The following is a 22,112-nucleotide window of genomic DNA, read 5'->3' as shown; positions in this document are numbered from 1 at the left end:
AAGGGAAATGGTTGGAATTAAGGTGTCTGGATACAAAAGGGAATTAATGACCAGCTGATGACCCTGTCTCCTGGGTGCAGAGCACATTCTGCCACTTTCCTGTGGGTGCATTCTTTTCACATTCAAGTCTTGTTGCTGTTTTGTAATAAATCTCTCAGACTAATGGTCACTGTTATTTGCTTTCAGCCTCACATCAGAAGTGTTTGTAACACTCTTGTTTTTCTTCATGTGTTTTACACTGCGAATAAAGTTCTTTTTGAGAGGACTAGAACTCTTCTATATCCCAAGAACTGAAATTTTCTCCTCATCTTTTCTAGGGCAGGGATTGAAACAGAGCAATCAGGCTAAACCCCTTCAATTCTTTCTGTAGGTACACTCTTCCAAGTGTTAATTCACTCCCCCTTATCTGAGAGGGCTTTAACCTATAGAATAGTGTCATCTCCAGCACTGGGCTGGCAGCTCCTCCTTTCCACTCCTCCTCAGGAGCCAGGCTGAGCTGTGAGAGGGGCAGAAGCACACAGAGACCCCTCTGTGCTCCAGAGTCTCCCTGCTGACACACACCCAGTGAGTGACCTGTCCTTTTGAGTCCCCATGAGCATCATCCTTCTGGGACCTTCTGCTGTGCTTGGCTCTGCTGAGGCATCTCCTCACACACATTCACCTTCCAGGTCTCTGCAGACTGGGAATTGGTGATTTCTCCTGCTTGTGTTCTTCTTCTCACTGTCAAGATTTAAGCCTTGAATGTCAGAACTTGCTTGTAGGTTGTGTTTGGCTCCAACCTTTCAGTTACCAGTGATGTGGCAGTTCAGAAGTTGCTGCACAGGCTTTGACTATTTCTGGAGCTGATTTGCCCGTGTGCACAGCAGTAGGATTTTATGGACTGCAAATTCCCTGCAGTCTTATGGTATAAACTAGTGTTTCTCCCCCAACAAAAGGTCATGGATAAAAACAGAGCTGGACATTTAAATACCCAATGCCTTGAGACCCACCCCAACTGCTGCTACCTCTCTGTTGGATTTAAGGAGGGTGAAGTTGTTTGCTGGCAGTAAATATTAAAATGTGGTAGTTTTAACTACAGACATGCATTACATTTACATTTTACATTACAGTTTAGCTCTAGCAAAAGCTTTTCATAACGAACCAAATAGTGCTGCTGCGTGTCTCTCTCCCTTGTGTAGGTGTAAATAATTCTTTTCTTTCATGTAATGATGCATTTTGGTTGTCAGAAGGTGCAGATTGCCTTAATCCATAAATCTGGTGGGGTGCAGTGTGAGCACAGCCCCGTGTCTGAGCCTGGGACAGAGCCACATCTTGCACACAATTACACTTCAAGCTTGGGAGGTTGAAAGAAGGAATGAGCCCCTACCTCAGACATGGGCATAAACCCCCCATGTTCAAGTTCTGTTTCCCCAGATGAGATGGGATCTCTGGTTTTTTGTTCTTTGGAAAACATTTCCCTCCTTCCCACTCAGTACACAGAAATGGAATTTAATTCCTCCCTTTTGCCGAAAGGTAGGTCAGGTGTGGGAGTTCACAGGACTTGATATGCACTGCAGAAGGTTGATTGATCACTGCCTCACCCACTGAGCAGCACCAGCGTGGCCCTGCTGGCTCCCCAGGCTGTTTGGGCAGCACAGCAAGGCCAGACACCCACAGATGCTGTCACTGACACAGCCTGGGAGAACATGGAAAGGGCTGTGGGAATCATACTAGATCAGGCCAAAAGAGTGACAGCGAGAGGAGAACCCCTGCCAAGGCCCAGAGCATAAATTGCCCAGGCTCCTGTGTGGAAGGCTGAAGGGTGTGAGGGACACTCAGCTTCTACTGAACACCCTGTTCCATTTTAAACCTCACACATGTTTGGTGGGTGGTTGTTTCAGGAATCGTGTTCCTTCACTACTATCATGTCTGATTTTCATCTCAGTGACTCATTTTTTGCCTCTCTCTCTCTTAGATCTCCGACCTGATACGACAAAGCACAAAGGAGTCCCCAGTCTGGGAGTTCCTCAGCCTGGGCTATGCCCTCATGCTGTGCCCATTTGTCGTTGTCCTGGGAGGGATGTTCTTCCTGGCCACAGCCCTCTTCTTCCTCAGTGACAGAGCTAAAGCTGAACAACAGTGAGTAGCCTGGCCATTGCGAACGGGGAGGCACCACAGCCTGTTTGCTCTCTTGAACATTCTGCTTGTACTCTTCCCCTGGCCTTGGCCCTTCCCAGGTAAAGGATGTTGGGCTGTGTGTTAAGAACCTGGGCTCAGCAGAGTGCATGAGGCTGCACGAAGCACAGGGGCTTGGGTCGTGCTGGCTGGGCATCCTTTACACGCTTTGCTCTGGTGGACCTCAGTTGTTGGCCACGTGGCTCAGAGGGGAGCACAGGCCCCTCACACCCTTGCCTGAGCATGTCACAGCCCAGGCTGTCCATGGTGAGGGGCTGCTGGGTGCTGGAACCGGTGGAGTGTCAGGTGAGGAGCAGGAGGTGCTTCCCAGAGCTTGGTGGTCGAGGCTGCACCCACCCACCTCCAGCCCCAGAGCCCCGCTGGCCACCTCTGGCAGTCGAGGACATGAGGCAAGGAGGAAGCAAGCTGTGTGTGGGAACGTGTGCTCAAGGGCTGCTATAAAGAGTCTTTCCCAGTCCCTTCTTGCAGCTTTGTGAAAAAAAAAGCTACTGTTTTTCAGTAAAGAAACCGATTCGGATCATCTCACGGTTGGCAACTACAGTAATTCAGAAGACGCTTCCACATGACATACAAACTTCTGGGGTTAGTCTCTTTCTCATAATTGTTGAAAAATTAGAGTTACTATGTGTAATATCATGCTGAATATGTGGGTAGGTGACTAGGCTGGTGTTGACTGTAAGTTGCCTTTGCTTTTCCCCCACTGGAGAATGGCAGCCTTGATTTACCTTGAGGAGAAGGGCCCTGGGATATCACTCTAGGTGTGGTACAGGTGGAAGGGAAATAAGGTGTTTGGAGTTGACATAAATGTGTGAACAGTTTGGGGGATACGTTCTGGCTCACACTATCTTATCAGATGGATGAAAGAAATTTGGAAGCACTGCCACAGATGGTGCTGTGGCCCTGTAAGTGCAGCTCCACCTTCCTTTTACTAGCAATACAGAAATACCAAAGAAATGAGAAGTTCCTTTATTATGAGATGTTTAAACATTGTAGAAAAACAAGACCTCGTGTCCTAAGGATGAGAAGTCCTACAGAGTTGAACTTCAGTGTGGCTTTGGGGATGTGACATATGTTTGTTATCTGCATAGAAGAATCTTAAATGGCAGGAAGGGAAGTTGGAGATTAGATGCTAGGAAGGACTTCCTAAAAGAAAAAAGAGAGAAATCCTTCAGCAGATTATTTGGAGAAGACATGATGGCCTCCCTGTCATGGCATGAGGCAGGAAGGTGGGATCTGCTCTCCAGCTTATGTTCTGTTTCCAGCTTATGGATCTGCTCTGCAGCCTGGTTTTGTGCTTGTGCTGTGCTTGTGCACATAAGCTGTACATGCCAGTCCAGGTAGTGACCACCTGGAGACATGGCAAGGTGAACATAAGTTTCTGGGTGCTCAGGGTGGCTTTTTTGCTGCAAGGAGCCCAAAGTCCTATTTGGTGTCAGTGCAGCAGATGAAACCCCCTCTGCAGTATTTTCCTTTGCTCAGGGTTCTCACCTGAGCATAGGAAAGCTTTTCAGAGAGGAGAGTGCTCATTCCACTTCTGACTGTGGTGATTTGTGTCCCTTTGCATCACACGTTCTGCCAGTGTGGCACGATAGCACCTCAGGTGGTGAAGGAGAGGCTCAGGATTCACATAGTGATGAGCTCCAGGTCACTCCAGTTTTTTCAGCATGTCAAGCCCACCTGGACCCTTCTGCTGGGCAGGGCACTGTGGTACCCAGCTGTTCTCAGCTCCAGTGGAGATCTCAAGGAAGAGGGTTTTGGTTCCCTCAGGAGACACCACAGGTCACAGGCTGGTCACCAGCTGGGTGACTCTGCTTGGTTGCCAGCATTGTTGTGTCTTACACAGTTGTTCTGCCAAAGCCGCAGCTTCTGCAGCAGTGTTAATGTGGGAGGGAGATCACACCCACACCTCTAATTGCTGCTATGCAAAAGGGATTATTCCTCTGTTGCTGTCTGCCCTTAGCACCTTTGGTTGTACTCTATCCACGTCAGAGCAACCAGCCTCCCAAACAGCCACTGCTCCATTCTTAGAAGAAAAACATTCAAGTGTCAAGCTTGGTTTTGTTTCTCTTTCTCTTTTAGCATCATTCCCTTTCCTGACTCACATTTGTTTATGAATTGTGTATTAGTCACAGAAACGTTGTGTTGCAAACTGGGGAGAACAAATGTCATAAACAATGGTTAACAGAATGATTCCTCTGAAGTGACTCCTAGGAAGGGTACTCTGTCTGGGGTGTGCCCACTCCTATGTTAAAAATACCCTGGCATCTGCAGTGAGATTCCTGGGGTGCAGCTTCACTCCAGTTACTGAGAAATGAGAGTGAAGTAAGAGAGGAGTAAGGCTGGAGGCTGTGGAGGGATCCATGTGCAGCAGGGTCTGTGCTGTCAGCCAGGTCCTGTCTGCCCCACCAGCAGCTTCAGTGACTCCTCAGAATTTATGGGGCAGGATTTATTTGTTAGTACCTCCATGCTTGCCTGTGAGAGGAAAGGTAACAGCACATTTTGCTATTAGCAGATAAAAACTCCATGCTGGACCCCAGCTCCACCGTCCAGCTCCCACCTGTCAGGCCATCTGCACTTGGCATCACACACCTTTGGCAGAGGCTGTTTTCTGCCCAGCCACTCCTCCCCTCCATCCTACCTATTGCTTGCTGGGTCCAGAGGAATTTCTATTTCAGGATGCCTTGTTTTCCCTCTGCAGCCAGTCCTGCTGCTCAGACAACGGGAGTTGGAAAGGGGCTTTGCCAAAGGAAATCAATTAACCTGCGGGAATCACGAGCGCCGGTGTCACACGCCAGAGATTAAAGCCATCCATCACTGCCAGGGTCAGGGCACAGGGCAGCTGTCACCCACCCCTCCAGCGAGCTAATACAGGAGCAGAGAACTGGAACACTGCTCCCACAGCCTATGGAAACCGAGCTGTCCCTGCTTTAGTTCCCACACTTCTGTGAAATGGAGTTCAGGGATTTCTTACTGGGATTTCTCTGTTTGTTTGTTTCTTTGTGTAACCGTCTCTGGGCATTTGCTTAGAAATTATTTCTTCTTCCAGGCAGGGCAGATAGCAGCATAGCAGCTCTTTCCTGTAAAGCTTCCTCCAGTTTCCACCACGCTTCCTTTCAAAAACAGAATTTCCAGGCTTTCACACTACTTTTATCATTGCCACAATTCCTGGCATATTTTGTACTTTTTTAGCACAGGAATTCCAGTCAACAAGGCAGCTCACAAAACACTAACAAAAAAAAATTCTTTCTACAGCAATTTTTTTAAAACACAATTCTTTTATTACCATTTTCATGCTGCTTCGGAAGTCTGACAGCTTAAAGAGGCTTTTAGAAAATGTAGTACTAGCAGAGAGCAGGAGAGAGTGCATCAGTCTCTGCGAATAATCCAATCATTTTGGGGACTAGTTCTATAACACAAATTTAATCCCACCATTCCAAAGTGATAAGAGAGAAAAAAACAGTTAAGAATGGGTTCTGTAAGAGGTTTCAGGCACCAGTAATGATAAATACTTCAATTGTTTTTTAAACCACTCCACTACAATTCCTTCTGTGATATAGCTTGACTGTGTTGTTATTTCTTTCCTGCTCTGCACCTCTGCAGAGGAGGGTTAAAGCAGTTGTACTTTATTTCCAAACATCAGCACTCTGAACTGTAATTCTGTTACCTGCTTGAGGAATATTGGTGAGACCCAGGCTAGATTTTAGACTCTCTGGAAGACAATACAGTCTTACCATGGCAGAGCCCTCTGAAGTGGATCAGAAATCTGGTAATTGCACTTTTATCCTCAGGCTCCATCACAGGTAGCTGTGCAGCCCTGCCAAAGAGCTGTTTCCAAGGCTGGCAGTCCAGGATTCTCACTCAATGGAAGTAAAAGCTCAGCACTGCTGAGAGCTGTGTCTGTGCTTTGTGTTCATCCCCTTCCTCACTCAGAGTGCAGAGAACTGGGACAAACAAAGCTTCATCCTGTAGGGCTGCAGAGGAAAAGCCTACATTTGGTACTTGCTAGAAGCTCCATCAATAATGAGGAAAAATGTGGGGGTTTTATTACGAAAAGGGATTCAAAAAAGTCCTTTTCCCAAGCTGTGACAACTTTTGGGTACCAGGGACATAAATCTCCATAATTAGTGTGTATCAGGATCCTTTCCTGGGCAGTGAGTGCAGTGATGCTGCAGCCCTGTCCTCAGCCATGGCCACTCCCAGCTGCTGCTGAGGGAAAACCAAATTCACCTGGATTCTTCCTGAAAAATCACCCTGTGCAAGTGTGGGATACTCTGCTCCTCCAAGGACGTTGTTGTTTTGGGGTTTTTATTAACTTAATCCCTGTTTTTACACCTAGAAACATCAGGTTTTCTGGGTTTTCCCAGAGATGTGAAAAGATGCTTAGGATAAGTGTCTAAGTTTTATAATGGCTCAGTCCCTCTGTGCATGATAGAGGGTGGATATTTTCACCAAGGACACAGCAATGCAGATCAGGCAGTGGGATGCAGCTGCAGTGAGGATCCCTGGTGCAGCCAGAGCAGGAATAAACAGCTGCACCAATGCAGCTGTTCAGAACAAAAGAATTGAAGTCTTTAACCAGTGACCACTCAGCATTTGAGAGCCTCCACACCTAAATCATTCACCCTTTTGTTTGCATAATAAGAATCAGGTTATTTAAACAACTCAAGCAGGTATTTCTTTTCTCCTGAAATGAAAATTAAACATTTAATAAAGAAAAAAAATTTACTCTTAACACCTTTGATCAGATGTGGAAGCTCTTGCTGAGTAGAAGTGCTGGTGGGCATTTCATTTTAAAAGTGATATGTACAAACACTAGGAAAAAAAATACTCTTTACAGAGAAGATAGCAAAATCCACAAAAAGAACCATCTCTAGTCCAGACACTTCTACTGTCTTAAACATGGCATCTTCAAATTGCATTACAGGAAAAATGAGAATAATCCATTTTCAGGCTCTTTCTTCTGCCTCATATCAGGCTTATTTTTAGCCTTTTGCAGAACTGGATATAAAATTATCTCCCAGTTCTCCTATTGCAGCAATTTGAAAGTGTCTGACCTTATTTTTGCTTTGCAGATTCTATTATGTGGGGCAGGGGAAGGACTCACGGAGCTGTCAACCCTCCCTTTCTCTCATTTTTCTGTGGCAGCAGTTGGAGGCAGAAAGGACCCACCAGGTGACCTGATGTTGTTGCCAGCAAAGCCCAGAGTCCCCTCCATTAACCATTTCCCAGATGTTAAGGTGACAGCTGACTGATGCTGAGTGTGCTCCATTCTGGTAGTTTGCATTGCCAGAAAGAATATTCCTTCTCTGAAATAGCTGGAGCTGTATCACAGGGGGTTTTAAGAGGCTGGACACTTATTTTAGAGGGATGTGTCAGTGCTGCATTGAGGCAGAGTTTGGATTTGAGGATTTCAGGATTTTAACAACTCCCAAAAAGGGATATTTGAGAACAGTTTGCTCACTGCCAATTGTCAGCTGCTTATGGGGAGGAATATCATTGCTCCATTTGTTTTGACTTTACAAAAGAGCAATAATTAAACATTTCCTACAGTGGTAGAAACTCAGAATGCTTTTTTAGCCCAGATAAGATATCCTTGGCCTTTGAAGCCACAGGAATTTACAGCAAAAAGCTCGGATCAAGACACAGAGGATCTGTGGTGATGAAAGGAGAGAGGCAAGGAGTGAGTTCTGAGTATCTGAGAGTGGCATGATAAAACCTCACAGACTGCAGATGGAACAAGATTAGACTGTTAGATGGTTTATACGGAATCCGTGTGAAGAATATGAAGGGGAGAGGTGGTGAAAATGTAAAGTAGTTCTATTATTGGTTGGAAAAGCTCCTTGTAGAGCTGTTGCTTTTCTCACCTCTTTACTGGCCATGCTTGTAACCCCATAAACAGAGTTAGCAAAACCAAGAATGGACCAGCTTGGGACTTGGAGTTTGCTGATTTGCTGCTGCAGTTGGGAGCTGCTGGTGTCATGCAGATGGAAAATAGTCCCCTATAAAACAATTAGTGATTTGTTGTGCCACTTTAGCCAGGGTGCAGATTTCCTGCAGGTCGGGTGGGGAGGTGTCAAAGGTCAGTGTGGTTGTTCACAGGCAGTTCGAGTTCAGTGTGGTCCCTGCAGAGTGTTTGGGACATGCTGGCACCAGGAGCTTTGCTTTAGCCCAGGCAGGACAGGGGCAGCTGGTGCTGGGACAGCTCTGGGAAACCCTGAGTTGTGTGTCTTGGTTTGGAAACAGGGGTCTGCCAGGGAAAGCCAGAGTTTCCCTTGGGATGAAGAATGTAAACCCCCTCCCTCTGAATTATTGTAATTTTGAAATTAAGGGGCTTTCAGGCAAAGATATGGGAATAGGAATAACAGTTCTTTACTTGGAAGATAAAAAATAAAAATGTAGTGGTACAAAAAAAGCAAACAAACAAACAAAAAGAAGAAAACACTGACAGGGTCAGAATACAACCTGACCCCTGTTGGTCAGGGTGTTGGTGTCAGTCCAGCCCAGTCCTCCTGCAGTGACAGATGTGGTTCTGTTGGAGCAGAGATGATCCTGGAGAAGGGTCAGTTTTCCTCTGAAGCTCCAGTGGTGCTGAGCTGGGTCTGGTCTCCCTCTGGGAATCCAGAGCAAACAGGCTGTGCTGGTGTTCTGAATCCCAGGGCTGATCCAGGTGGGAATGCTGGGCTCCTCCCCCTGGGTGGAGCCTCTCCCAGTGGGATGCTGGAATTGTCTGAGCCCTGCAGTGAGCCTGGCTGGCCCATGAACAGCAGATACCCTGCAGGGAGGATGGGTGGTGGAGGAGATAAAGAGCCCTGCCCCAGCTGGTTTAACAGATGGTAATAGAATACATACTGCTGGTTATACACCATTCCTGGCTACTTAGTGCTCTCCCACAGCAAGAATGGAACTTCTCCATGTGCCTTATGCTGTAGGAAAGCCAAAGCTCGCTTTTCCAAGAGCTCCAGATCAAGAACTACTTGGGTGTCCTCCTGCTGTCTTGGCTACTGACTCTCTGCTGGGAGCCCCAAGAAGTCAGATGTTGTCCCTAAAATGTTCATCAGCTGTAAAACAGGATTGAAGGCTCATTCCCACAATGTGCAAGGGGCACTGAAATCATATGCTACCAATGGACTCAGCATGTCAATTGGTGTTGGCATTGCAAAGGAGAATTCTTGGCATAGAGGGCCTTTGCCATGCAGAAGGAGATTTTAAATTCTCACTGAGACAGATTCTTTGCTAAGGCTGCCCTGGCACAGAGACAAAATCTGATCAAATCCCACACAGGTGACTGGAGCACTGAGCAGAAGGCAGCAGCCTTCCAAGCAAGAAACAATCTGACACAAGGAAATGGAAGAAATCATAAAAAATTCAGCCCTGCTGTTTTCTGATGTCAGAGCATTTTGCAAAGGCTTTTATGAGCAGCAGTGACCTCTCCTTGTGCAGCAATCTGCAAGGCAGATACTGTGACTGAGGGTGTGTTAGAGCAATTTACTTGTGGTTGGCTCCTTGGCCTGGGCCAGGCTTTAACCCCAGCAACCCCTCAGAGCCACTCTCTCCTGCCCCACCAGCACACTGGGGAGAATGGGAAGGGTAAGAGCTGAAAAACTTGTGGGTTGAGTATAGACAGCTTAATAGGGAAAGCAAAAGCTGCACCACAGACAAAGCAAACCAAGGAATTCATTCCCTATTTCCCATGGCAGGTGGGTGTTCAGCCCTCCCCCAGGAGAACAGGGCCCCTTTACACACAAGTTACTGCAAGGACAAACACCTTCACTCCAATAGTTCGTTCCTCATTCTTCCCCCCACTTTACACACTGAGCAGTGTCACAAAGTGTGGAATATCAGTCTGGGTCTCCTGTCCTAGCTGTGCCTCCTCCCAGCTTCCCACGGACACCCAATTCCTCACCAGCGTGGCAGGACACGGAGCAGAAAAGGCTTTGGCTCTGTGCAAGCCCTGTTCAGGAATAACAAAAACATCTCTATATTATCACCCATGTTCAGCACAAATCCAAAACACAACCCCACTCCAGACACTGGGAGGAAACTTCAATTAATCTACTCCAGCCAATTAATCTACTTCAATTAATCTACTCAAGCCTGAATGACATCTTTTAGAGAAACAGGGACAAACCGTTGCGGTATTACCTCCAGTGCTCCAGTAAGGAGTGTCTTAAGTGTCTGGCTTGGTCATTCCCAAAGTTTCTGCCAGACCCCTACAAGCCACATGGGGATGGCCAGGACTGTTACAGTGGAGTGAAATGGATGGAGGTTTCCTTGAGGCCTCCAGGCCATGCTGGACAGGGCTTGGAGCAACCTACTGGAATGTGTCCTTGCTCATGGCAAGGGTTTGGAATGAGATGGTCTTCAAGGTCCCTTCCAATCCAGCCCCTTCCATGGTTCTGTAATTTCCCACACCTGGTAGCTCAGAGGTTGGTGAAAAGAACTGTAGCATGAGGCAGTTATTTTGGAGGATGAGGAGTATGTTTTTAATCAAGTGCCATCAGGAAGTTCTACAGGATTTTCTATTTTAAGATTTAATTCGTTCTTATCTGCTTTTTATGTCGTATGTTCTCCCCCTTGCCATTCAATTATTCAGTCAAAAGTGAAGGACTCCACTGCCTCTTTTCTCCATTATTTCAGTGGGCATAAGTGCATGTTGTTACACACATCTTCCATGGCACTAAAAGTCCCTCCACCTCAATACTGAGCCCATCAATATCTGGCAGCATTATACTTACAGAGACAGGCTCAGGCACAAAGTCTCAGGACCTGTATCTTCACAGACTTCAAGGGTCCATGTCAGAGTACCCCCACAGACTGGTGAGCTCTGGAGCTCATTTCCATCCAGGTCCTTGGGACCCTGAGTGGTGCTGTTAACTGCTCATCTTCACATCTGTTCTGCTACAGCTGCCTGGGAAGATAGCAGGGAAGGTTATTGATTTTTCCTTTATGCCAGTTTTCTCCTCAGTAAAGATGTGTGAAAGAGGAAAAAAAGTGAGGCTGACCCATGTTTCTGCCTCTTGGAGACAAATCAGCACCTGGATTAAATGAACAGATGGAAAATACTGTCTGTGCAGCTTTAAGGGGCTGAACCAAACAGAGGGGGAAACACATTTGCTGTACATGATAATCATATTTTGTTTGCTAAATACACTGACACGCAGGAAGAAAAGGGGATTTGAGCCAATTCATGTCTTCAGTGCAGCTGGAGGAGCCCCTGTCCCCACTGCTCTGCACTGACTGAGAAATCCAGAGGGAAGGGGCTGTGCCCGTGGTGCTGTGCACAACCAGCTCCTGTGGGAGCCTTGGGATGGGGAGCTGCAGGTGCACAAAGCCCCAGGCCCCCTCCCAGGCTGGGAATGAGAGCACACAGTCAGCACTATTCCTGCTCCAAAGCAAACTCCTCCCGTGCCAGACTATTGGTTGAACTTAGTGAAGAGTTCTCTTAGCATCCTTTTCCTTCAGCAGACTGACCTCAGCTCCATCAAGAGCCCATTCCTGCAGGCTGGATAACCTGTCAGATGCATGAGGAAGCTCAGTGCTTGCACTGTTTTTAACTGTGCCAACCTTGTGCCACTCACTGGGAGCTCTCTAGGCTGATCTATCACTGTTGCTCTCCTTCCCTTTCAGTCACTGTTTCCAGCTGCAGCCTGCTTGGAGTCTGAAGTTCTGCAGGAATTCATGTTGTCAATCACATCTTGTCCCAAAATTACTGACTGACCATCCAAACAGCCTGAGGTCAGTCAGAGCAGGAGCTGCTCTCTGGGAGCAATCCTTGATTCTGTTGTTCTTACTGAAGGTAACAGGCTGTAGTGAGGGTTAATGTCCAAAGCCTTTTTTTGGAGAGGAGTTGAAGGCTGTGGCAGCTTGTGCAGCATCCCAGAAGTGAACCAAAGCCATCTCCTTCCAGCTTCAGGTGAACATGGGAACTATGCTGAGAGATCTCTGGTTTGTTTTGCCTTCTTCAGTGAGCAAAACTGTGAAAGAAGAACAGCCATGGCTTTGATTTGTTACAGGGGCTGCTCCAGCTCTCCTACCCCATAACTCTTTCATCAGTTATCTGCAGGAATTAGTGATAACAGCAGCAGCAATGCAAGGCCCTCCCTGTGTTCATGGATCAGTTGGGCAAATTCCCTCTCACAGCTGAAGTCACACAGGTTTGGAGCTACAAATGACCATCCCTAGCTTCTGTTTTCCTTGTCCAATCTCAGGCAGTAGCATCAGCTCTGAATGCTGCTGTTTCAGTAGCTGGAATTTCAGACTGCTGCATCTGGCTGGGCTGCTCATCATCCCTGAGAGCAGGTGGAGGGTGATGTTGCTCTGATGGCCAAAAACACCCTCTAACTGGCTGTATTTGAAAAGAGATTTGTTTTTCACAGATTAAGGCCATGAAGTCTCATTACCTTTCAAGGATGTCTGGTCATGAAATTCTCATCACGTAAAATTCCAGGTTTCAGTGTGTTTACAAAGCCTTTTGGAAATGTTTTTAACCTCCCAATGTCTGAGGAAGTTCAGACAGGAGGAATCTGCTGGGGGCTGCCATTAGTGGCTGGTGCCCCTGGGTCCCTTCCTAAAGCACTTCATGGCACACTGCAGTAGAAACACAGAATTCTCTCCACTGAAATGAAGAAGGATTCTAAATCACTGGCAGGAATTGCTGCTAAGACCAGTGGTCCAGGTGCCTCTGGCCCCAGTACTTCTGTCTGCTGAATGAGCTCAAAACTTCAATGCTAAAAAACTCCTGCTCAATAACTCAAAAACTGAGTTATTTTCAGGATAGAAGCATCCTACTGAGGCATTTTATTGTTGGTTGTAAAAATTAAGTGATGTTAAGTCCAGAAGGCTGTAAAAACCAGGACATCATTTCCTAATGTGCTTCTCAGTTACAAAACCCAGAGTCTGGCTTGTTTAGATAGCAAGAAAACTGGGCTTTGGGAAAGCTGCAGGACACTGAAATACAGGTGGTGTTTAACTTAGGCATGAAACTTGACATTAACTGAGCTGGCAGCACTCCCAAAAGCTTTCTGTGAGCGCAGCTCTCTTGAGCCTTGGGCACAGCAGTGCTCCACACACTGAGGTGTGTCCTCCTTCCTGCCATCCTGCTCCTGCCTGGAGCTGGGACAGAGGTGACACTGCCCTGGGTGTGGGATCACACCCCGGAGGTGACACAGCCCTGTCAGCAGGACAGCCAGTGGGACACACATCCCACCAGTGCTCCTCACAGCTGGAGCAGAGGGAGCTGCAGGTGACAGAGGAGACCTGAGTTCTCTCCTTGTTGCCCAGGGTAGAGCAGATTCTTGCACTGGATGTAGGCAGCAGGAATTGTTTCCAATCAATTGGAAACAATTGGGTCTGCCCAGCAGTGCTGGCTGCACTACAACCTGTAATCTCCATTAGCTGCTGGCTTGGGGACCAGCAAGGCTGGGAGGGACAGAGCATTTGGAGAATAATCCTGCCCAGTTCCTGAAATAGAGCATAGCTGACCTGTAAAAGATCGTGGCCAGTCATCTGTTATCTTAAATTGGCTGTCTTGTCCTCTTGCAGGTCTCTAACCGGCCGAGGTGCAGTGAAATTAGATCCATTTTACATAGCATAAATATTTAACAGCTCCAGAGCATGTAGTTTAATATTAAACAGACAGTCTTATAAATACTTCAGAATTATAGATGCTGTCACAGTACATGGAAATGACTTGATAGGATCTAGGAGAAATATTTAGGTTTGACAGGAGAGGAAGTGATGGAGTTAGAGAGAATCAGCCACATTTTTAACTGCTGGAGGAGGCCTTTAAAAAAAAAAAAAAAAAAAAAAAAAAAAAAAAAAAAAAAAAAAAAAAAAAAAAAAAAGTTGTACAGCTTCTGTTCTTAAAAGGCAGTTTGGGTGAGTTTCCTCCTCCTCCAGAAATAACAGACTGGTTCCCACCCTACTCTCTTCAAGGAATGAAAACATTCATAATCTAAAAAAAACACTGCAGAAAATACAGAACAATTTAGGAGCCGATGTTCAGTGAATCCATTCACTGTGGGATTATCATTATTAGAAAGGCAAGTGGTACTTAATGAGGGATTTAGATGTTCTTGAGCCTTGTTATTTTAAGCCCACGTAGTACATTTTGCCACCTAAGAGAGTTTAAAATTTATTATTTGTAGGTTTGATTTAAAAAAAAATAAACAAAATCCCACCTGACCCATAAGCTGAGCCCCAGTGTCATTGTTTGTGGCAGTGACTACTGTCTGCAGCACGGGGCTTCAGAGGGACCAAGGACGCACTGTCCCAAATTTGGGGCCTTTTTCAGGTCTCTCTCCTGCCCACCAGCTTCCTGTGTGATCCCTGAAAGTAATTTCTCTCCCCAGCAGGTTCACAAGTCATGTGCAGTCTAATTTCCCATCAAATCTTTGAAAAGCATTTCAGGATTAGCCCCTCCAGGCCTCTGTTCCCATCTGTGAAAGAGATAAAGCACAACCTGAGAGAAATGTGTTCAAATAAAAGGGCAGTACATTTTATCCCATTGGAGGCTGAAGTGTTCTACAAGCAAGGAAGTTGTGTCTGTTTCCAGTTGTGTCAGCAATGGAGGTGGGTTCTCTATGCTAAAGTCATGGCAACATTAACTTTTTCTGTGTTCCTCTAAGAATGTGGAATGATGTGGCAAGGGATAGGACTTTCAAACATCATGGCTCACTCAAATCTTTGGAATTTTAGAGTACTGTGATAGTTTTGTGACATTCCATAGCTTGCTTCCTACTTTTGAAGTTGGCTGTAGCATTCCCAGATAATTTTCTCTCACATATTCTGCGCAATTCCAAAGGTCAATACAATGCAATTTCCAGTGCAGTGGGGTTACCAAGAATGGGACTTCTACAAAGAAGCTTGGGTCAGCTCTTCCATCAGAAATATTTCCATTTATAGCCTGGAAAGGCAGAAAAAGCACAGAGGCTTCAATGCACCTTGGAGACCTGTAGGGTTGGTATGAAGTTAAGAGCTGAGGGCTGCTGAACTGGACCAATTCCTGATGCAGAGATTTCCTGGAAGGTGTCCCCTGAGCACTGCATCATTTTTATCCTGGAACGTGTTTGAACCCATTTCAGTGAAAAAAAATGTTCTGGGTCGGTACAAAGTATGGTGAAGAGCCACAACTAAGTTTTAACGTGTCCCAAGGAGAGTAATGTTTCCTGAGAATTTGTCAACTGCCAGGAGCTCAGGCAGTGGCAGTTCTGTGACATTCCCTGTAAACCTGGCTGAGGGTTTCCCTGGTGCAGAGAGAAGCTGCCTTTGACAGCAGAGGTACAAACCACAATGGGGCTCTTTGGTTCTTTGGTTCCTTGGTTCTTCTTCTTGAAGCCATCTGTCTTGCTTTGAGAGACAGGTGTCTGCTAGGGAAGGCAGGAGCCTCCGCTGGAATGAAAAATGTAAAATATGACCTCTGAACTGTTTTAACTTTTCAGTGCAGGGCGCTCCATGCAGAGTGCGGCAGAGGGCACAGCAGCCCCTTACAGCCCGCACCCCGCACACAAACAGCAGCAGCAGAAGCGCGGCGCGCCCTCCCCTGTGCCGAGCGAGCGGCGCGCTCCCTGTGTGCAGTGCCGGGCGCGGCCGGCAGGGGCGCTGGCGGCTCCCGGCGGCCACGGCCCGTGCCATGGTTCCCCCGCGGCCGCAGGGGGCGCTGTGGGCGGGCTCGGGCCGCGCGCGGCGATGGCGGCCGGGCTGAGGGGCCGCCGCGGGCGGCAGCGGAACCTCGGGGCGGCGGCGGGAGCGGCGGGGCGGGCGGGCCCGGGGCGGCGAGCCGCGGGCGGCGGGAGCTCGGCGGCTGCGGCCGGAGCCGTGCGCTGCCTCGGCGGGCGCGGGCCGCGGCACGAACCCGTGTGGGCGCCGGGCGGCTCCCGAACGGGGCCCGGAGAGGCTCCTGGGAGCGGGAAGGGCCTCGGGGATCCCGGGGTTTGCCCCGAGGCACCCAGCGGATGGGGAAAGGGCTTTGTTTGGTGAGGTGGGTGTTAACAAGGTCCCGGGACAGTGGCTGCCCTCACAAAGGCTCACGCAGGGCAGAAGAAGCAGGAGCGGGCCGTGTTCCGCGGTGTTGGTGGATTCCCTCCGTCAGGCAGCAGCTGTGACCATGCCGCCCCTAAGCCGAGAGCCGCCCCAGCCCAGTTCTTACGGTACCTGAAACCTGCAGGTATCGAGAGAACAGCCGGCGGGACCCTCCGCTGAGCCGCGGCCACTTCTGTCTCTCATAAGTCCCCAGTCGTTATTGTCTCGTAGCAACACAGAGGAGAAAATTCTTTTAGAGAAAGAAACAAAAAGAAAAGTCCTGAACCCCAACCCCGGCACCGCCGACCTGCGCTGGTGGACGGAGACTGTCCCTTAGTGACTGGGATTTATTTCTGCTGCTCGTGCCCGAGTACAGCCGGAGAGGCCTGAGAGGCCGGAGAGGCCAGTCTGTAGGTGTGCGGGATCCCCGGTGCTGTAGGAATGCCCCACGGAATTCCCGGTGTTCCCACGGAGCTCAGTGAGCGCCTGAGCGACACAGCCACTTCCGAAGGTGCCAGGGTGACACCTCTGACAGGGACACTGCTCTGTGTGTCACCATCGAAGGCACTCGCTGCTGGCCCTGAGGAAGGGGACATGGGACGGGAGGTTGCTGAGGAAGGTTGAATTTTCCAGGGCATGTGCTGCAAGGACAAGCAGCAGGTGCAAGGGACGGAGTTGGCAGGACCATTGCTGCTGTCCCCGGGTCCCACCGAGACAGGAGCCATCCCCTCGGTGTCCTCATCCCGGGAGCTGCAGGACAGCTCCTGCCTGGTGGCACAGCAGTCCCTGCCACACGCTGGCCATCACCCGGGAGCGGGTGCCTGCAGGTCTTCAGGAGCTGAAAACTGAAAGACAACTCATTTTTTCTTCATTTCATTTTTATCAGTGGTGACTGCTTACATTTGTGCTGTCAGGCTGAAGGAACACCAACAGCCACTGCACAATCTTGTACTGGCTTAGGGAAATGGCTATCTGGATGCCTTTGGGACTTTCCCAAATCCTTGTCTATTAGTGCCAGCAATGTTACTTGGCATGTTCCAGCCATTGTCAGCATTGCTGTCAGGCACCCCTGTGTGACAGGGTTTCAGATTTATACCATTGTGCAGGGCAGTTATTAACGTCCCACTTCTTTAGACACTGTTAAGCAACCAAGACCTGGATTTACCAGGCTGGTGTGTTATTAGGAATCCATTTCTTTGCTAATTGCAGCTCTCACACAACACTTTTGTTTTCTTTTCACCAGGGTGAATCAGCTTGTGATGCCACCAGCCTCTGTGAAAGTCTGAGACGGTGAGTGACCCAAACCAGCAGCAGCTTTCAAGCTACAGCTCTGCTCCAAACCCCTGTCAGCCCACTGCTTTCCTTAGGAATTGTAGAGAAGTTTCCTTAGCCAGCTCTGGTTTGCACCTTTGCTGCCCTCAGCCCAAAGCAGAGCAAATCAAAAATAGGGAAACCAGGAGTCAACTCCAGTGTTCTTTGTGGTATAGAGTTTTTTCCAGAACATGGTGCTGCCTTCTTTGGGCAGAAAACCCCCTGTTACCCGTGTCCCCTTGACCACCAACCACTGTGACTGTACCAGGCCAGAACTTCAAACCTTTTAGTGTTCACAAAACCTCCTGCTGCCGTGCTCTGGGTCCAACACGGGCTGCCACCAAACCACCACTTCTGGCACAGTCCAGATTATCTGCAGAAAGTGTTTCCTGGCAGCTCCTGACCCTGCAGGTTATTGCTGGGCTGTCCCCTCTGCCACCCTGGATCCAGGGCCACACCTCTGAGGGCGGGACCGTCCCCTTCCTGCTGCCCACCCTGTCCCTGCTGTCCTTATCGCTGTCCTTATCGCTGCCCCGCAGCGCTGCCGCCCGTGAGCAACACTTCCCAGCGGTTTACTGCAAACAGAATTAATTACAGCAAGTTTGTTGGGTTTGGTGGGTTTTGTGTTTTTTGTTTTGTTTGGGGTTTTTTGTTTGTTTTTGTTGTTGTTGTTGGTGGTGGTGGTTTTTTTTTTGAAGAGATTTCTTTCCCATAAATTAAATGCATTGAAAGACTAATCAGAGAATCAGAACTCAATGAGACACTTCAGAATGGCCTTTGGAGGGGAAAGATTTCATGCAATCTCTAGCACAGCAGATGTGTTATTTCCACAGAGGGGAGTGGATTCAGGCACAGAGCTGCTTGGAGTTTGCAGGCTCTGAGCTGGATGTGTATTCACACAGTATTATTTAGCAGTAGCTTTTAGATAAAGTTGGAGGGTTTTTTTTTTAAAAAAAGCCATCAACAAATCTGGGAGGAAATACTTGGTGCTGTTGCTGAAACTTGCTTTATAAAGCAGTGACTACCTGTGTCCTGGGCACATCAAGGTTTTTCACTGCACTTTCCTCTCTTTTGGTCTAGTTTTATACAGGTTGAAAGAAACCAGGGCACCATCCTAGGGGAATTTTTCTGCAATGCAGCAGCCACTAATTTTTAAGGTGGGGGCAATTTCCTGCATAACATGGAGCACAGACCCTCTCACAGGAAATCCTGCAGTGAGGGAACTGGTTATCCTTGCCCCATTCTCTAGGAAAGCAGTTGGCTGCTGGACAGGCCAGCAGAGTGGCTCCTCAGCAGTGAGGGTGACATGCTCCTTAAAGCCAGCAGGGCCAGAGCAGTGCCTGCTCTGCCTTCTCAGCAGCATGGGCTGGGCTCTCCAAGGAACAGCCCTTTCCAAAATGACAATTTAGCACAAGGCAGTCCCTCTTTAGTAAACTGAGGGGGTCAAAGAGAGTCTACAGAAATGGAGCCTGTGGTGTGCTGAGCTGCCTCAGCCCACACCAGGAGCTGCACAGCTGCCCTGAAATCCTGCTGGTCACCTCCTGGTGCAGGTGGGGCCAGGACCACAGTGCAGTTGTTCCCATTCCAAATGGCTTCAGCACACCCCAAAGTGCTGCCTCCACCACGGGCAGGCTTTGCCAAGGCCCTGCTTCCACAGGGGTCTCCCAGCTGGCCCCCACAGGAGCTGGGGTCACCATCACCAACCTGGGGCTTCCAGTGACCACCTTCTGTTCCCTGTTTGCAGCTGCCAGTGGAGGCAATGGCACGTGGACTCCTGCTCCCACCACACCAGTCTCAGTCTGGAGATTCCCTTCTGTACTGGCTATCAGTGGATCCTTCAGCCCCACATCACACAGGGGCTCTCCAGCACCACATCCATCCCTCCAGCCTGCAGGGTCAGGCACCAGGAGATGAGCAGGGCAGCTGGGAACATGGCAACTTCTGGAACACGAGGACATTCACGGGGTCCCCTGAGCATGGAAAGCAGCTCTTCACTGGACCCAGAAGGTGCTGCCCAAGTGAGCAACTGTAGATTGTGTAAATGGTTTTAGCTGTAGCCAATGAAGTCCACACTGTTTGTAGGGCAGCTGGTGTCCTATGAATGCTGCTGCTCTGCCAGCACTCCCACTCCCACAGACTGCACTAGTTGAGGACCTGTTCTGTACATCACCTTTTCTTTGACACTGAAGGCTTGATTCAGATTATTATTTTTTATTTAAATATGTTATAAGATGCTTTATCTCTGCTGAAGACATTAGATGAGATATATATATATATATATACCTAGATGAACAGTTTTTATTTAAACATTTGAAATCTGGAGCTGCCTGTGCAACCACAGCAGACATGAAAAACGTCCACCACTCTCCTCTTCTCAGTGCCTGGCGCCAGGGCCTGCAAGGAAAACTTCCAGTGGGCAATCTACCTGTCACTGAGACTGAGCAATGGGACAGAGGAGAGAGTTTCACTGCACTGGGTATGCTGGTGGTTGTCACAGAAAGGCCCAGAAGGATGTTGGACAGAAATCCCAATATGGGCTCTGGAGTTTTCCACATGCTAAATTCAGCCTTCCTAGGAAGTTGACAGGCTTTTAAAATACCCAAATGCACCTGGCTGAATGGCTGTACCTTGGGCCTGGGAGTGCAATACTGCTGTGCCAGTGAGCTCGTGCTTTGTTTACATGATGCCATATCAGACTGTCAACGCTAATTCTCCCTGTCAGTATTCCAGAGCAGGCGGCTGACACTGCCCTGGGAGCAGTGCTTGGCCTCCTGCACACCCAACCCTGCCCTGTCCCAGAGCACTGTCACTGGGCTGTCACCTGCACCTTCACAAAGGGGCATTTGAGAGCTTTCACACAAGGCCAGGGCCTGGACTGGGTGAGTCTCAAATGCAGGAGCACGTCCTGGTGCCATCCACTGGAGTCTGGATTCCTGCACTTGGCCTCCACAAGCCAAATCGGTGCTGTGTCAGCAGGATGGGGGAGGAAGGGGAGCACAGGTGCTGCAAGGGACAGGCTGCCACAGGGAGGGCACTGCCACAGGAAGGCCACTGCTGTTCCCTCTGTTCTGAGCCCTCTCTGGCAGTTCAGATCCCCCTCCAGTTCAGCAGGTGAAAGCACCTCATTCTCGTGCTCATGGCTCACAAGTGTCTGCCCTTGGGGTCCAAGGAGGACTGAATCAGCTCAGGAAATGTCAGAGCACACTGGATGTGAGTTCAGGTTGGGAGCTGCTGTCCTGGTTGTGCCAGGAGATGACTCAGGCACAGGAAGGCACTGTTAGTAAATCTGGGTTTATCTCCCATTCGCTGCCAGGATGTGCTGGGACCTACAGCAGAGACGCTTCTGATTCCAGGTGCTCCCCCCGTAGCAAGTCCCTGCCCAGGCTGGGGGTTCCTGTAACCCCGTGAGCCTTTCCTCCTCCCCAGACCTCCAGGACTCCTCTGTAAGGGTTCTGTCACCTGAAATTCCTCAGCAAGAGCTCTAAACATTTGGCTAAAGCACCGGAGCCAGAAGTGTTCCTCTAGTGCCTGAGCAAGCAGGTGCTAGAAATAACAAAGCAAAGCAAATCCCAACAATGCTCCACTTCCTACCTCGTGCCACTATTTACACTTGGAGGGGAAACACAGCCAAACACTTGGCTTTAAAGGCACATGAATTTCTGATTCCCATTAAGAAATTCCTTTCTAAGCTGTTTAAAAAGAAACAAAAAGCAACCCAACAATCAGTCATTTCATCTCAGAGACCAAAGAAGATTAACCACATTTCCTAAATTGCTTTTCTGATAGGCTCTCTGTTGTAGCATTTACTGTCAACAAAATGGAGCATTTCTGCCAGGGTTCAGAGATTAGGAATTCTCCTTAATTCTCAGGAGTCAGCAATGAAAAGGGAACTGAAGTGTTCTGTAATGTCACTGGCATTCCTTGCTTGTGACAGGCCTTGTCCTGTCAGAGCTGGGTGCTGGTTTTATCCTTTGTGCACATGAAGGAAATGCTGTGGATTCCGTTTAAACAAGGGCAGAGGGAAGGGAGCAAACCAGGGAGTGAGAAGTGAGTCCTATTTTCACCAAGGGATCCCTAAATCCCTGCTCCCACGTTTTCCAGGCTAAGAGAGGGAGGCTCAAGCTTCTTCCAGATCCTTGCTGCATTCACCAGGCTCTGTGCAAGTGTCCAGAGGCACCAGGGAGGCTCCAGCTGCCCCTCAGTTAATCACGAGGGTTTTCCTTTAGTCCATAAAGGGGATTTTAAAGCATTAATTCCCCCAGTGATGCTGCAGTGGCAGTGAGGTGGTTGGGACACTGCCCCAGCCAGGGTGACTGAACCCCATCGATGGCTGGCTGTGCTCTGGGAAGCAGAATTATCCCAAGCTCCACCCCAGATGCTTTTTTCCTCTCTGTTTGCTTTATTGTCTGGTAAACCAGCACTTACAATCACTTTTACTACGTGATGTACGGGAGTATTAGTACATTTTCTTGTTATACAAGGGAGGAGTATAAAATAGTTTTCTGATTTCTTTCAGAAGCAAATGACTATTTTATTTTTTAAGAGCAATTGATTGTGAATCTCAGAGTATAAAAAAAAGATAAGCCAAATATATACCTTTATGTAAA

At 48.5% G+C, this 22,112-nt stretch overlaps 1 protein-coding gene across 1 annotated transcript in view; it reads left to right on the top strand.

Annotated features, from left to right (window-relative positions):
- LOC136369997 (sphingosine-1-phosphate transporter SPNS2-like) overlaps positions 1-21,799 on the top strand; it is a 134,176-nt gene extending 112,377 nt beyond the window's left edge. Inside the window, exons 11-13 of the mRNA XM_066333172.1 lie at positions 1,955-2,118; positions 17,438-17,484; positions 19,250-21,799. Of these exons, the coding sequence (XP_066189269.1) occupies positions 1,955-2,118; positions 17,438-17,480 (207 nt within the window). The 3' untranslated portion in view covers positions 17,481-17,484; positions 19,250-21,799. The remainder of the gene's footprint in view (positions 1-1,954; positions 2,119-17,437; positions 17,485-19,249) is intronic.
- The last annotated feature ends 313 nt before the right edge of the window (positions 21,800-22,112 follow it).

This window comes from Sylvia atricapilla, chromosome 20 (assembly GCF_009819655.1).
Source record: "Sylvia atricapilla isolate bSylAtr1 chromosome 20, bSylAtr1.pri, whole genome shotgun sequence".
In the NCBI taxonomy this organism is placed as follows: domain Eukaryota; kingdom Metazoa; phylum Chordata; class Aves; order Passeriformes; family Sylviidae; genus Sylvia; species Sylvia atricapilla.
Note: the sequence above shows the minus strand (reverse complement) of the source record. Positions and strands in the feature narration are given on the sequence as shown.